Raw genomic sequence first — 14,042 nt, 5'->3', positions numbered from 1 at the left:
CCAGACAGGGGCAACACCACTCCACAGTGAGTTCTGCCCCTGGGAGAGGAGAAGATAAGGTTCACACCAGTCTGACTGTGGCCCTAGCGGTGGGCTAGGGGCAGACATAGGGTCTGACTGCAGCCCTGCCCACCAACACAAGTTACTCAGGACAGTACAGGAGAAGTGCCCTGCAGTTGGGAGCTACCGCAGGGACTACCCAAAATGATGAAACGGAAGAATTCTCCTCAAGGGAAACTCCAGGAAATAGCGACAGCTAACAAATTAATCAAAAACGATTTAAGCAATATAACTGAACAAGAATTTAGAATAATAGTCATAAAATTAATCACTGAGCTTGAAAAAAGTATAGGGGACAGCAGAGAATCTATTGCTACACAGATCAAGGGACTAAGAAATAGTCATGAGGACCTTAAAAAAATGCTATAAATGAGGTACGAAATAAAATAGAGGCGAGCACAGCTCAGATTGAAGAGGCAGGAGAGAATAGGTGAATTAGAAGATAAAATTATGGAAAAAGAGGAAGCTGAGAAAAAGGGAGATAAAAAAAAGCCGGGAGTATGAGGGGAGAATTAGAAAACTAAGTGATGCAATCAAACGGAACAATATCCATATAATAGGAATTCCAGAAGAGGAAAAGAGAGAGAAAGGGGCTGAAGGTGTACTTGAACAAATCATAGCTGAGAACTTCCCTGATCTGGGGGAGGAAAAAGGCATTGAAATCCAAGAGGCACAGAGAACTCCCTTCAGACATAACTTGAATCGATCTTCTGCACAACATATCATAGTGAAACTGGCAAAATACAAGGATAAAGAGAAAATTCTGAAAGCAGCTAGGGATAAACACTCTCTAACATATAAAGGAAGACCAGTAAGACTTGTGACAGACCTATCTACTGAAATTTGGCAGGCCAGAAAGGAATGGGAGGAAATCTTCAATGTGATGAACAGAAAAAATATGCAGCCGAGAATCCTTTATCCAGCAAGTCTGTCAGTCAGAATAGAAGGAGAGATAAAGGTCTTCCCAAACAAACAAAAACTGAAGGAATTCATCACCACTAAACCAGCCCTACAAGGATCCTAAGGGGGGACTCTGTAAGTGAAATGTTGCAAGAACCACAAAATACCAGAGACATCACTACAAGCATGAAACCTACGGACATCACAATGACTCTAACCCCATATCTTTCTATAATAACACTGAATGTAAATGGACTAAATGCTCCAAACAAAAGACATAGGGTATAAGAATGGATAAAAAAAAAAAAAACAAGACCCATCTATTTGCAGTCTACAAGAGATTCATTTTAGACCTGAGGACACCTTCAGATTGAAAGTGAGGGGATGGAGAACTATCTATCATGCTACAGGAAGTCAAAAGAAAGCTGGAGTTGCCCTACTTATATCAGACAAACTGGACTTTAAATCAAAGGCTGTAACAAGAGATGAAGAAGGGCATTATATAATAATTACAGGGTCTATCCATCAGGAAGAGCTAACAATTATAAATATCTATGCACTGAATATTGGACCCCAAATATATAAAACAATTAATAACAAACATAAGCAACTTTATTGATAAGAATGTGGTAATTGCAGGGGACTTTAATACTCCACTTACAACAATGGATAGATAATCTAGACACAGGATCAATAAAGAAACAAGGGCCCTGAATGATACATTGGATCGGATAGACTTGACAGATATATTTAGAACTCTGCATCGCAAAGCAACAGAATATACTTTATTCTCGAGTGCACATGGAACATTCTCCAAGATAGATCACATACTGGGTCACAAAACACTATACAAGAATTGTATACAATTTCATAAGTATACAAGAATTGAGATCACACCATGCACACTTTCAGACCACAATGCTATGAAACTTGAAATCAACCACAGGAAAAAGTCTGGAAAATCTCCAAAAACATGGAGGTTAAAAACATCCTACTAAAGAATGAGTGGGTCAACCAGGTATTAGAGAAGAAATTAAAAAATATATGGAAACAAATGAAAATGAAAATACAACACTCCAAACGCTTTGGGATGCAGCAAAGGCAGTCCTGAGAGGAAAATACATTGCGATCCAGGCCTATCTCAAGAAACAAGAAAAATCCCAAATACAAAATCTAACAGCACACCTAAAGGAAATAGAAGCAAAACAGTAAAGACACCCCAAACCCAGCAGAAGAAGAGAAATAATAAAGATCAGAGCGGAAATAAACAATATAGAATCTAAAAAAAACCCAAAACTGTAGGGCAGATCAATGAAACCAAGAGTTGGTTTTTTGAAAAAATAAACAAAATTGATAAACCTCTAGCCAGGCTTCTCAAAAAGAAAAGGGGGATGACACAAATAGATAAAATCATGAATGAAAATGGAATTATTATCACCTCACTGGAATACAATGGTCTTAACTCCAAAGCGAGATGAATGTAGACAAGACAACCCCTAAAGCCCACAGAGGAAAAGTTCTCTTATCTCACCTCCACCTAGCAGACCACCTGGAATGCTGATATCTCAACATTCCCGATGGCTGATCCCCGGGGCATACTGTTTCCTTACCAGGCTGGATGCTGTGAGGTGATGGATGACAACTTCCTTTCTGAGAGTCAGTAGAGTTTAATCAAGCTCATTGTGCTTATTACAGAAACAATGTACTTTATTTCATTTTATATAAATATTCAAAGAGGGTGATGAAACGAAAGAAAATGGTTGTTTCTAGGAGAATGACCTATATAAAGGTGATTTCACAAAGGAGAGTCACTATAAATTTTGATGTTGAGGACTATAAAACATTAAGGCAAAAAAGTAAAATTCTAGATGGATTCTGCCCTCAAATTATATCAGAGACCTCTTGAAATATGTACCTCTCCTGAAATAAACTAAAATTTGGACAATGAAAAAAAAATGGAATTATTACAACCAATCCCTCAGAAATACAAGCAATTATCAGGGAATACTACCTAAAATTATATGCCAAAAAACTGGACAACCTGGAAGAAATGGACAAATTCCTAAGCACCCACACACTTCCAAAACTCAAACAGGAAGAAATAGAAAACTTGAACAGACCCATAACCAGAAAAGAAATTGAATCAGTTATCAAAAATCTCCCAACAAATAAGAGTCCAGGACCAGATGGCTTCCCTGAGGAATTCTACCAGATATTTAGAGCAGAGATAATACCTATCCTTCTCAAGCTGTTCCAAAATATAGAAAGGGAAGGAAAACTTCCAGACTCATTCTATGAAGCCAGCATTACTTTGATTCCTAAACCAGACAGAGACACAGCAAAAAACGAGAACTGCAGGCCAATATCCCTGATGAATATGGATGCAAAAATTCTCAATAAGATACTAGCAAATCAGATTCAACAGCATATAAAAAGAATTATTCGTTATGATCAAGTGGGATTCATTCCTGGGCTGCAGGGCTGGTTCAACATTTGCAAATCAATCAATGTGATACATCACATTAATAAAAGAAAAGAAAGAACCATATGATCCTGTCAATCGATGCAGAAAAAGCATTTGACAAAATTCAGCATCCATTCTTAATAAAAACCCTCAAGAAAGTCGGGATAGAAGGAACATACTTAAAGATCATAAGAGCCATTTATGAAAAGCCCACAGCTAACATCATCCTCAATGGGGAAAAACTGAGAGCTTTCTCCCTGAGATCAGGAACACGAAAGGGATGTCCATTCTCACCGCTGTTGTTTAACAGCATGTTGGAAGTGCTAACATCAGCAATCAGACAACAAAAGGAAATCAAAGGCATCAGAATCGGCAAAGATGAAGTCAAACTTTCACTTTCTGCAGATGACATGATATTATACATGGAAAACCTGAAAGACTCCACCAAAAGTCTGCTAGAACTGACACATGAATTCAGCAAAGTTGCAGGATATAAATCAATGTACAGAAATCAGTTGCATTCTTATACACTAATAATGGAGAAACAGAAAGACAAATAAAGAAACTGATCCCATTGACAACTGCACCAAGAAGCATAAAATACCTAGGAATAAACCTAACCAAAGATGTAAAAGATCTGTGTGCTGAAAACTATAGAAAGCTTATGAAGGAAATTGATGAAGATATAAAGAAATGGAAAAACATACCATGCTCATGGATTGGAAGAATAAATATTGTTAAAATGTCAATACTACCCAAAGCTATCTACACATTCAATGCAATCCCAATCAAAATTGCACCAGGATTCTTCTCAAAGCTAGAACAAGCAATCCTAAAATTTGTATGGAACCACAAAAGACCCCAAATAGCCAAAGTAATATTGAAGAAGACGACCAAAGCGGGAGGCATCACAATCCCAGACTTTAGCCTCTACAGACAGCATGGTATTGGCACAAAAACAGACACATGGACCCATGGAATAGAATAGAGACTCCAGAATTAGACCACAAAAGTATGGCCAACTAATCTTTGATAAAGCAGGAAAGAATATCCAATGGAAAAAAAGACAGTCTCTTTAACAACTGGTGCTGGGAGAACTGGACAGCAACATGCAGAAGAATGAAACTAGACCACTTTCTTACACCATTCACAAAAATAAACTCAAAATGGATAAAGGACCTGAATATGAGACAGGAAAACATCAAAACCCTAGAGGAGAAAGCAGGGAAAAACCTCTCTGACCTCAGCCACAGCAGTTTCTTACTTGACACATCTCCAAAGGCAAGGGAATTAAAAGCAAAAATGAACTATTGGGATCTCATGAAGACAAAAAGCTTCTGCACAGCAAAGGAAACAATCAACAAAACTAAAAGGCAACCAACAGAATGGGAAAAGATATTTGGCATATCGGACAAAGGGCTACTATCCAAAATCTATAAAGAAGTCACCAAACTCCACACCCCAAAAACAAGTAATCCAGTGAAGAAATGGGCAGAAAACATGAATAGACACTTCTCTAAAGAAGACATCCAGATGGCCAACAGGCACATGAAGAGTTGCTCAACGTTGCTCCTCCTCAGGGAAATACAAATCAAAGCCACACTCAGATACCACCTCACGCCAGTCAGAGTGGCTCAAATGAACAAATCAGGAGACTATAGATGCTGGCAAGGATGTGGAGAAACAGGAACCCCTTGCACTGTTGGTGGGAATGCCAACTGGTGCAGCCGCTCTGGAAAACAGTGTGGAGGTTCCTCAAAAAATTAAAACTAGATCTACTCTATGACCCAGCAATAGCACTGCTAGGAATTTACCCAAGGGATACAGGAGTGCTGGTGCATAGGGGCACTTTTACCCCAATGTTTATAGCAGCACTCTCGACAATAGCCAAATTATGGAAAGAGCCTACATGTCCATCAACTGATGAATGGATAAAGAAATTGTGGTTTATATACACAATGGAGTACTACATGGCAATGAGAAAGAATGAAATATGGCCTTTTGTAGCAACGTGGATGGAACTGGAGAGTGTGATGCTAAGTGAAATAAGTCATACAGAGAAAGAGAGATACCATATGTTTTCACTCTTATGTGGATCCTGAGAAACTTAACAGAAGACCATGGGTGAGGGGAAGGAGAAAAAAAAGTTAGAGAGGGAGAGAGCCAAAGCATAAGAAACTTTTAAAAACTGAGAACAATCTTAGGGTTGGTGGGGGTATGAGGGTGGGGAGGGTGGGTGATGGGTATTGAGGAGGGCACCTGTTGGGATGACCACTGGGTGATGTATGGAAACCAATTTGACAATAAATTTCATATTAAAAAAATAAAATAAAATAAAAAATAATAAAAAAATAAAAAATAAAGAATAGTTAATACCTATTTTGTTAAACTATTCCAAAAAATAGGAGAGTAAGGGAAACTTCCAAATTCCTGATTCAATGAGGCCAACATACTCTCATACCAACAACAGATAAAGATACCACTAAAAAAGAGAGTTACAGGCCAATATCCCTGATAAACATAGATGCAAAAACTCTCAATAAAATAATAGCAAACCAAATTCAATCATACATTTTAAAAAATTCACCATGATCAAGTGGGATTTATCCCTATGTTGCAAAGGTGGTTTACTATTCACAAATCAATCAGTGTGATACATCACATCAAAAGAGAAAGAGTAAGAACCATAAGATCATTATAGTAGATGCAAAAAAACAAAAAAACATTTGACAAAGTTCAACATCCATTCCTGACAAAACCTTCAACCAAATGGGTTTATGGTGTATGAACATACCTCAACATAATAAAGGCCATCTATGTAAATGGCCCACAGCTAATATCATCTTTAATGGAGGAAAACTGAAATCTTTACTCCTAAAGTCAGAAACAAAACAGAGATGTCCACTGACACCATTTTTATTCAACTTACTACTGAAAGGCCTAGCCACAGCAATCAGACAACAAAAAGAAATAAAAGGACTCCAAATTGTTAAGGAAAAAGTAAAACTTCCACTATTTGCAGATGACATAATACAGTATGTAGAAAACACCTAAGCCTCCTCCAAAGAAGACTGCTAGCACTGATAAATTCAGTACAGTCGCATGATACAACATCAAAGTAATGAAATCTGTTGCATTTCTATACACCAATAACCAAGCAGCAGAAAGAGAAATCAAGGAATTGACCCCATTTATAAGTGCACCAAAAAACACAAGATACCTAGGAATAAGTCTAACCAAAGAGGTAAAAGATCTGTACTCTGAAAACTATAGAACACTTGTGAAAGAAATCCAAGACAACACAAAGAAATGGAAAGACATTCCATACTCATGGATTGAGGAACAAATATTGTTAAAATGTCTATATTACCCACAGCAATCTACACCTTTAATGCAATCTCCATCAAAATTCAAACAGCATTTTTCACAGAACTAAAAGAAACAATCTTAAAATATGTATGGAACCACAAAAGATCCTGAATAGCCAAAGCAATATTGAAAAAGAAAAGTGAACCTGGAGGCATCACAATTCTGGACTTCAAGTTATATTACAAAACTATAGTAAACAAAACAGTATGGTACTGGCACAAAAGTAGACATATATGTCAATGGAACAGGATAGAAAATCCAGAAATAAACCCACAATTATAAGGTCAATTCATCATTGGCAAAGTAGTAACGAATATCCAATGAGAATAAGACAGTCTTTTCAACCAATGATATGGGGAAAACTGGATGGCAACATTCACTGAAATAGACTAAAATAAAATGATGGAAGTAAAATAGAATTTGAAAAAAATTTACACAAAAGTAAAAAATATAGTAAAAAAATTAAAAATATTTTAATAAAAATTGAAAATAAAAATGATTTTTTTCCTCTTTCTGCTGAATTCTGTGGTTCAGGTTGTGCAGATTGTTGTACTAATCTTCGGATGAGTTTTCTAGGTGTGCAAGATGGTTTAGTGTTGGTCTGGCTGTATTTCATTGATGCGAGACACACAAAAAACTTCCATGCTGTTCCGCCATCTTGGCTCCCTCTTCACAACATGCCATTGTTTTTAAAATTGCTGTTCTTGCACTCTCAATAATAGCCAAATTGTGGAAAAAGCCTAAATTTCCATCAACTGATGAATGGGTAAAGAAATTGTGGTTTATATACACAATGGAGTACTACATGGCAATGAGAAAGAATGAAATATGGCCCTTTGTAGCAATGTGGGTGGAACTGGAGAGTGTGATGCTAAGTGAAATAAGCCATACAGAGAAAGACAGATACCATATGTTTTCATTCTTATGTGGATCCTGAGAAACTTAACATAAACCCATGGGGGAGGAGAAGGAAAAAAAAATGAAGTTAGAGTGGGAGAGAGCCAAAGCATAAGAGACTCTTAAAAACTGAGAACAAACTGAGGGTTGATGGGGGGGGTGGGAGGGAGGGAAGGGTAGATGATGGGCATTGAAGAGGGCATCTTTTGCGATGAGCACTGGGTGTTGTATGGAAACCAATTTGACAATAAATTTCATATATTAAAAATAATAAAATAAATAAAATAATAAAATAAAATAATAAAATAAAATAATAAAATAAAATAAATAAAATATAAAATAAAATAAAATAAAATAAAATAAAATAAAATAAAATAAAAAAATAGCTGTTCTTGGGGCGCCTGGGTGGCTCAGTTGGTCAAGCCTCCGACTTCAGCTCAGGTCATGATCTCGCAGTTTTTGAGTTCAAGCCCTGCATTGGGCTCTGTGCTGATAGCTCAGAGCCTGGAGCCTGCTTCAGATTCTGTATCTCCCTCTCCCTCTGCCCCTCCCCTTCTCATGTTCTGGTTCTCTCTGTCTTTCAATAATGAATAAAAAGTTAAAAAAAATTGCTGTTCTTGATGTGACGGTGTCCTTGTCTTCTCGAGGCTGAAAATAAAATTAACCTTTCTGGAGGAAGGGAAATGCTCGCAGTAAGATCTGGATGGCAACATTCAAAAGAATGAAACTAGACCACTTTCTTACACCATAAAAAGAGAGAGAGAGAGAAAGAATTCAAAATGTATGAAAGAACTAAATGTGAGATCTAAAACCACCAAAATCCTAGAAGAGAACACAGACAGTAACTTCTTTGACATTGACAGTAGCAACTTCTTTTTAGATATGTCTCCTGAGGCAAGGGAAACAAAAGCAAAAATAAACTATTGGGACTACATCAAAATAAAGAGCTTCTGCACAGGAAAGGAAACAACCAGCAAAACTAAAAGGCAACCTATGAAATGGGAGAAGACACTTGCAAATGACATCTAATAATGGAGTCGTAACCAAAATATATAAAGAGAGGCATCTGGGTGGCTCAGTTGGTTAAGTCTGACTCTTGATTTCAGCTCAGGTCATGATCTCACGGTTCATGAGATCGATCCCCACTTCTGGCTGTGTTGACAGCACAGAGCCTGCTTGGAATTCTCTCTCACTGGCCTTCCCCTGCTCACACTTTATCTCTCTCTCTACATAAATAATTTATCAAATTCAACACCCAAAAAACAAATAATTCAACTACAAAATGGACAGAAGACATGAACAGACAGTTCTCCAAAGAGGACATACAGATGGCCAGCAGACACAAAAATGCTCATCATCACTTCTCATTAGGGAAATGCAATGAGAGCGGTGCCTGAGTGGCTCAGTCGCTTGAGTGTCTGACTCTTGATTTTGGCTCAGGTCATGATCTTGTGAGATTGAACACCACATCGGACACTGCACTGAGAGTGCAGAACCTGCTTGGGATTTTCTCTCTGCCCCTCCCCCTCTGCCCCTCTGTATCCTCTCTCTTTCTCTTTCAAAATAAACTTTAAAAAATACAGTGAGATATCACCTCACACCTTTCAGGATGGTTAAAATCAACAACACAACAAACAACAGGTGTTGGCAAGGATGCAGAGAAAGGGGAACACTCTTAGGCTATTGGTGGAAATGCAAACTGGTGCAGCCACTCTGGGAAACAGTATGGCTGTTTGAGGTCCCTCAAAAAGTCAAAAATAGAACTACCTTATGATACAGCAATTGCACTACTAGGTATTTATCCAAAGAATACAAGAACACTAATTCAAAGGGATACATGTATCCTAAGTGTTTATAGCAGCATTGTTTGCATTAGGCCAAGTGTCCATCAATTGATGAATGGATAAAGAAGATGTGGTATACACACACACACACACACACACACACACACACACACACAAGGGAATACTATTTAGCCATAAAAAGAATGAAATGTTGCCATTTGCCATGACAATGATGGAGCTAGAGAATATAATGCTAAGTGAAATAAGTCAGTCAGAAAAAGACAAATACCATATGATTTCACTCATATGTGGAATTTAAGAAACAAAACAAACAAGCAAAGGGGAAAAATAAGAGAAAGAGTGACAAGGCAAGAGACAGACTCTTAACTGTAGAGAACAAAGTGATGGTTACCCGGGGGGGGGGGGGGGGGGGGGAGGGGGGGGGGATGAGTTAAATAGGTGATGGGGGTTAAGGAGTACACTTGCCATAATGAACACAGGGTGATGTATGAACTGTTGAATGACTATATTGTACACTGGAAACTAATATAACACTGTGTGTTAATTAAGTGGAATTAAAATAATAACTTTTAAAAAAGGAAAATATGGAATATCAACAAGTTATTTCTAAAACATTATTTATTGAGAAGTGACATTAAATTACTATATAGAATCAGTTTATACTATGCTAAAATATCATACTTTCAAAATGAAATCTGTAAGACAGGCAATAAAGAAAAAAAAATGGCAGAAAGGAAAGGAAAACAAAGTAGATTAGAATTCAAGAGCCTGGATTCCAGTCCCACTTATGGGAACCACTTAGTTGTATGGCCTTGGAAAACATATATAAAATGTCTAAGTCTCCAATGTCTGTTAAATAAGCTCAGAAAAAATGGTTTATAAGCCCCATTTCAGATTAAATGATTTGTGATTGTAGAAAAATGCATAAAAGAATCGTGGAATAGTCGACATGGGTCACGGGATACAGAAAATAGATATGTAGTAAACATCCATGAAACGTAAAGACTTAAAATTCTCTTTTTTACAGAAGAGAAAAAACTAGAACTTGGATCTTTCTTGGAAAACACACACACCAATAAACAAAGCATTGTATCTTCTTCAAATGCTACTTTTTCAAGAAGATATTTTTCTTTCCAAGGTTTTCCTCAGGGAAACTTTGACATCCTTGTTCCTCAAACTGTAGATCAGTGGGTTTAACATGGGCACCACAATGGTATAGAACAGAGAGGACACTTTCCCTTGGTCAAGGGGCAAAATAGAAGGTGGTTTGAGATACATGAAAGCCCCGGAACCAAAGAAAAGAGAAACCACAATTATATGAGAGCTACATGTACTGAAAGCTTTGGACCTGCCCTCAGTGGAGTGAATGTGCAGAATGCTGGACAGAATCAGAGCATAAGAGATGAAGATGGTGATAATGGGCATTCCAATGTCAATGGCCACAAGGATGAAGACCACCAGTTCATTTACATAAGTGCTGTTGCAGGACAGCTTGAGGAGAGGAAGGATGTCACACATGAAATGATTGAGAAGGTTGTCAGCACAGAAGGTCAGACTTGCTATGCTTCCCATATGGACCATAGCCCCTGAAAGCCCCATCACGTAGACACCCAACAAAAGGAATAGACAGACCTGAGGAGACATGGTGACCATGTACACCAATGGTTTACAGATGGCCACATAGCGGTCATATGCCATCACTGACAGGAGGAAGGACTCAGAAATGACAAAGAAGCAGAAGAAAAAGAGTTGAGTCATACACTCTGCATGCAAGATGATGTTCTTCTTTGAGACAAAACTCTTCAGCATTTTGGGGGTGATGGTAGTGGAGTAGCAGAAATCTATTAAGGAGAGGTTGAGGAGGAAAAAGTACATGGGGGTGTGTAGGCAAGAATTCAACCAAATCAGGGCTATCAAGGCCAGGTTTCCCAGCACAGTGACCAGGTAGAAACCTAGAAACAGGAAGAAGAGAGGGATATGGAGTTCCAGCTGGTGTGTTAAACCTGTAAGGATAAACTCTGTCACAGAAGAGTTCTTAGCTGCCATTTTCCTCTTGGAGATGAGTGGAGCAAGGACAATCTGGAGAAAAGGAAAGAGAACCAGTTAGACAGAAAGAAATACCACCACTCACCCAGGATCCATCCCCCATTCTGAAGAACGGAATCCACAGAGAGATTTGAACGTTAAGACAGATGGTAGGAAGGCTTTTACTGTTTGTTATGGATCTGTCCTACAGCCCAAGTGACTTTATCTTCCAGAGAGAACAGTTAGAGTCTAAACTTTGCCTCCAGAGAGAAAACAGTAATTTATTCATATCCCAATTCATTAAAAAATAAGACAGATGTCTTTTAGATCTTTAAGTTAGTCCATTTTCTATGTCCTTCTATCTCCTGCCTGTGCTTCCTTTGCTAAACCCTGGGCCTCTTCCCTGAAGAGAGTCCTGTCAAAAGACACTGCGACCCCTCGAACCCCCACCACTGGGTCACTGCTGTCAAATCAAGAAGGTGAGGCCACATTTTTACAATCTCTCCTAGCTCAAGTGGGTTTAGGTTTCATGATAATTTTTTAAAGTTAGCACCTACTTAAGTGGTTCCTATGAGGTGCTAGACACTAAGAGCTGTATGACAATATTATTATCCCTATTTTGCAGATGAGACAACAAAGTCCTCAAAATACTGGGGTTCGGCCAGAAGGTGGACTTTAGCAGTCTGACTCTCAGGTGTACCCTCATAACCACTATGTTACATGACTGACAGGGTTAGGAAGTCACTCACCTTCCTTCAGTTTAGAGCTGTAATGCTATACTCTACTGTTTCTTGTCCACAATTGTCCTGTGATAGAAAATTACCATAATGAATAGAAAATGGTAGGTTGAGCTAAGAGCCCTCCCCTTCCAATCTGATCTAAAGGATCAGAAACCCTAATTTATCTTGTAGCCATTTCTACACTGAAGAACATGATTTCCAATTGTTAATTTGGAAGCTATAACTATAAGGAAGGAGATGCGCCTTTTCCAGACCAGAGAATAACAGGAAATAAGTTTTATTCGGATTACAGATCTCAGTGGCCCAATTATTAAGACAAAGACTCCCTCAAAACCATTTCCTCAGAGATTATTTTCCCAAAGGAATAAGAAGTGTTTATTTATACCCTTAATATTGGTTGATTTGGCTTTTAGAGACAATTATTTCAACAGACATTTATCCAGTACTATTAAAAGAAAATTCATTGTGGAAAAAAGTTATCATCATTACTATTTTTGAATGCCCAGTAATATACCTGACACTGAACCCTTCTACTGACTTCTGGCTGCCAATATCCAATACAAATACGGAATCCAGGCACCTATTTTGTAACCACTAGCCTAAACTTCCTCCTGACGAGAGCTACTGAAATCCATGAAGCTAAGGTCCTCATTTTCTTGGATCTGGCAAACTCTTGGAAAGAAACAAGTAAATATGCTACGACTTTAATAAAAAGAAGTGCTTAGAATTTGGAAAGATTAACACAAAAGGCTATCATAAATTAGGGTAGAACATTCAGTCATTTCTTCATATTCTGATTCATTCTAGGAATGAATTGCAGTATGTCTAGCTCAAACAGGAAGGTAGATTTCTCTGATCCCCTTACTCTGTCTTCCCATGGAATATAAGATTAATTGTAACAAAATAATTTCTATCAGGTAAATGCTCCTAACCTCTGCCAAGAACAGCCTTTTCCTAAGTTACTAACTGGTCAAAAGTGCCTTTGACTATCCCTGCCTTCCACCCACTTTTCTTGAAGCGCTATTGGCTTTCTAGCTTCTTGGTGCTCTCAAATTGAATCCTACAGGCTAAGATTCTCAACATAGGCAAACATGCAAATTTGTTCTTCCTCTTTAGTTTGCTTTTGTCTTTTTCTGTCTTCTACTCTCCACACAAGCTTCTACCTTGACAAAAGTTGTCTACCATTTGACTTGATCTCTCAGAGCTCTAGGTACCATTCTTTAATAGCAAGCATACACACTAACAGGATTTTAGACCTGAAGACACTTGGGAAATTATCAATTCAGTATTTCCCAAATGTGGATGAACACCACAATTACCTGGGGTGTTTATTAGAAAGAAATTCTGGGCTCGCCACCCAGACCTTCTGAATCAGAATCTGTATGGGTATGAGTATAGTAATTATATTTTTTAATCTTTCCAGGTTATTACAAATCAGCAATTTATGGATGGACAAAGCCAATATTTACCCCCATCTTATATACAGTGACACTAAGGAGATCCCGAGAAGTAAAGCCATTTGCCCAAGGTCACAGATCTAATTTAAGTCTCCAGGTTTCCAGTCTCTCCTGGTCCTTGGGGTCTATATGACCTCCTGCTGGGCTGGAATGCAGAAAACAAGTCCTTTAAAAGTAAGCTATCAGACTTCAGATTTTAGATGTAAAGTAGTAGCTAATATCACACTACCACCCTCTAACCATAAACAAGTATATGACTGGAAAAAATATATAAAGCATCTATTTGAAAGCTTTGAGAAGCAGACAGCTCAGGGAGGAAATTCTT

At 38.0% G+C, this 14,042-nt stretch overlaps 1 protein-coding gene across 1 annotated transcript; it reads right to left on the bottom strand.

Annotated features, from left to right (window-relative positions):
• Nucleotides 1-10,608: 10,608 nt before the first annotated feature.
• On the bottom strand, nucleotides 10,609-12,327 carry LOC109257354 (olfactory receptor 8B12-like). The gene is made up of 2 exons (XM_019433382.2): nucleotides 12,270-12,327; nucleotides 10,609-11,574 (listed from the first exon to the last, which is right to left on the bottom strand). The coding sequence occupies exon 2, from the start codon at nucleotides 11,539-11,541 to the stop codon at nucleotides 10,609-10,611; it is 933 nt and encodes a 310-aa protein (XP_019288927.2). The 5' UTR covers nucleotides 11,542-11,574; nucleotides 12,270-12,327.
• Nucleotides 12,328-14,042: the final 1,715 nt, after the last annotated feature.

This window comes from Panthera pardus, unplaced genomic scaffold (assembly GCF_024362965.1).
Source record: "Panthera pardus isolate Hobbes unplaced genomic scaffold, ASM2436296v1 HiC_scaffold_12, whole genome shotgun sequence".
Lineage (NCBI taxonomy): Eukaryota > Metazoa > Chordata > Mammalia > Carnivora > Felidae > Panthera > Panthera pardus.
Note: the sequence above shows the minus strand (reverse complement) of the source record. Positions and strands in the feature narration are given on the sequence as shown.

Coding starts and splice junctions, on each gene's coding strand:
- LOC109257354 (XM_019433382.2), bottom strand. CDS start 11,541: ATGGCAGCTAAGAACTCTTCTGTGACAGAGTTTATCCTTACAGGTTTA.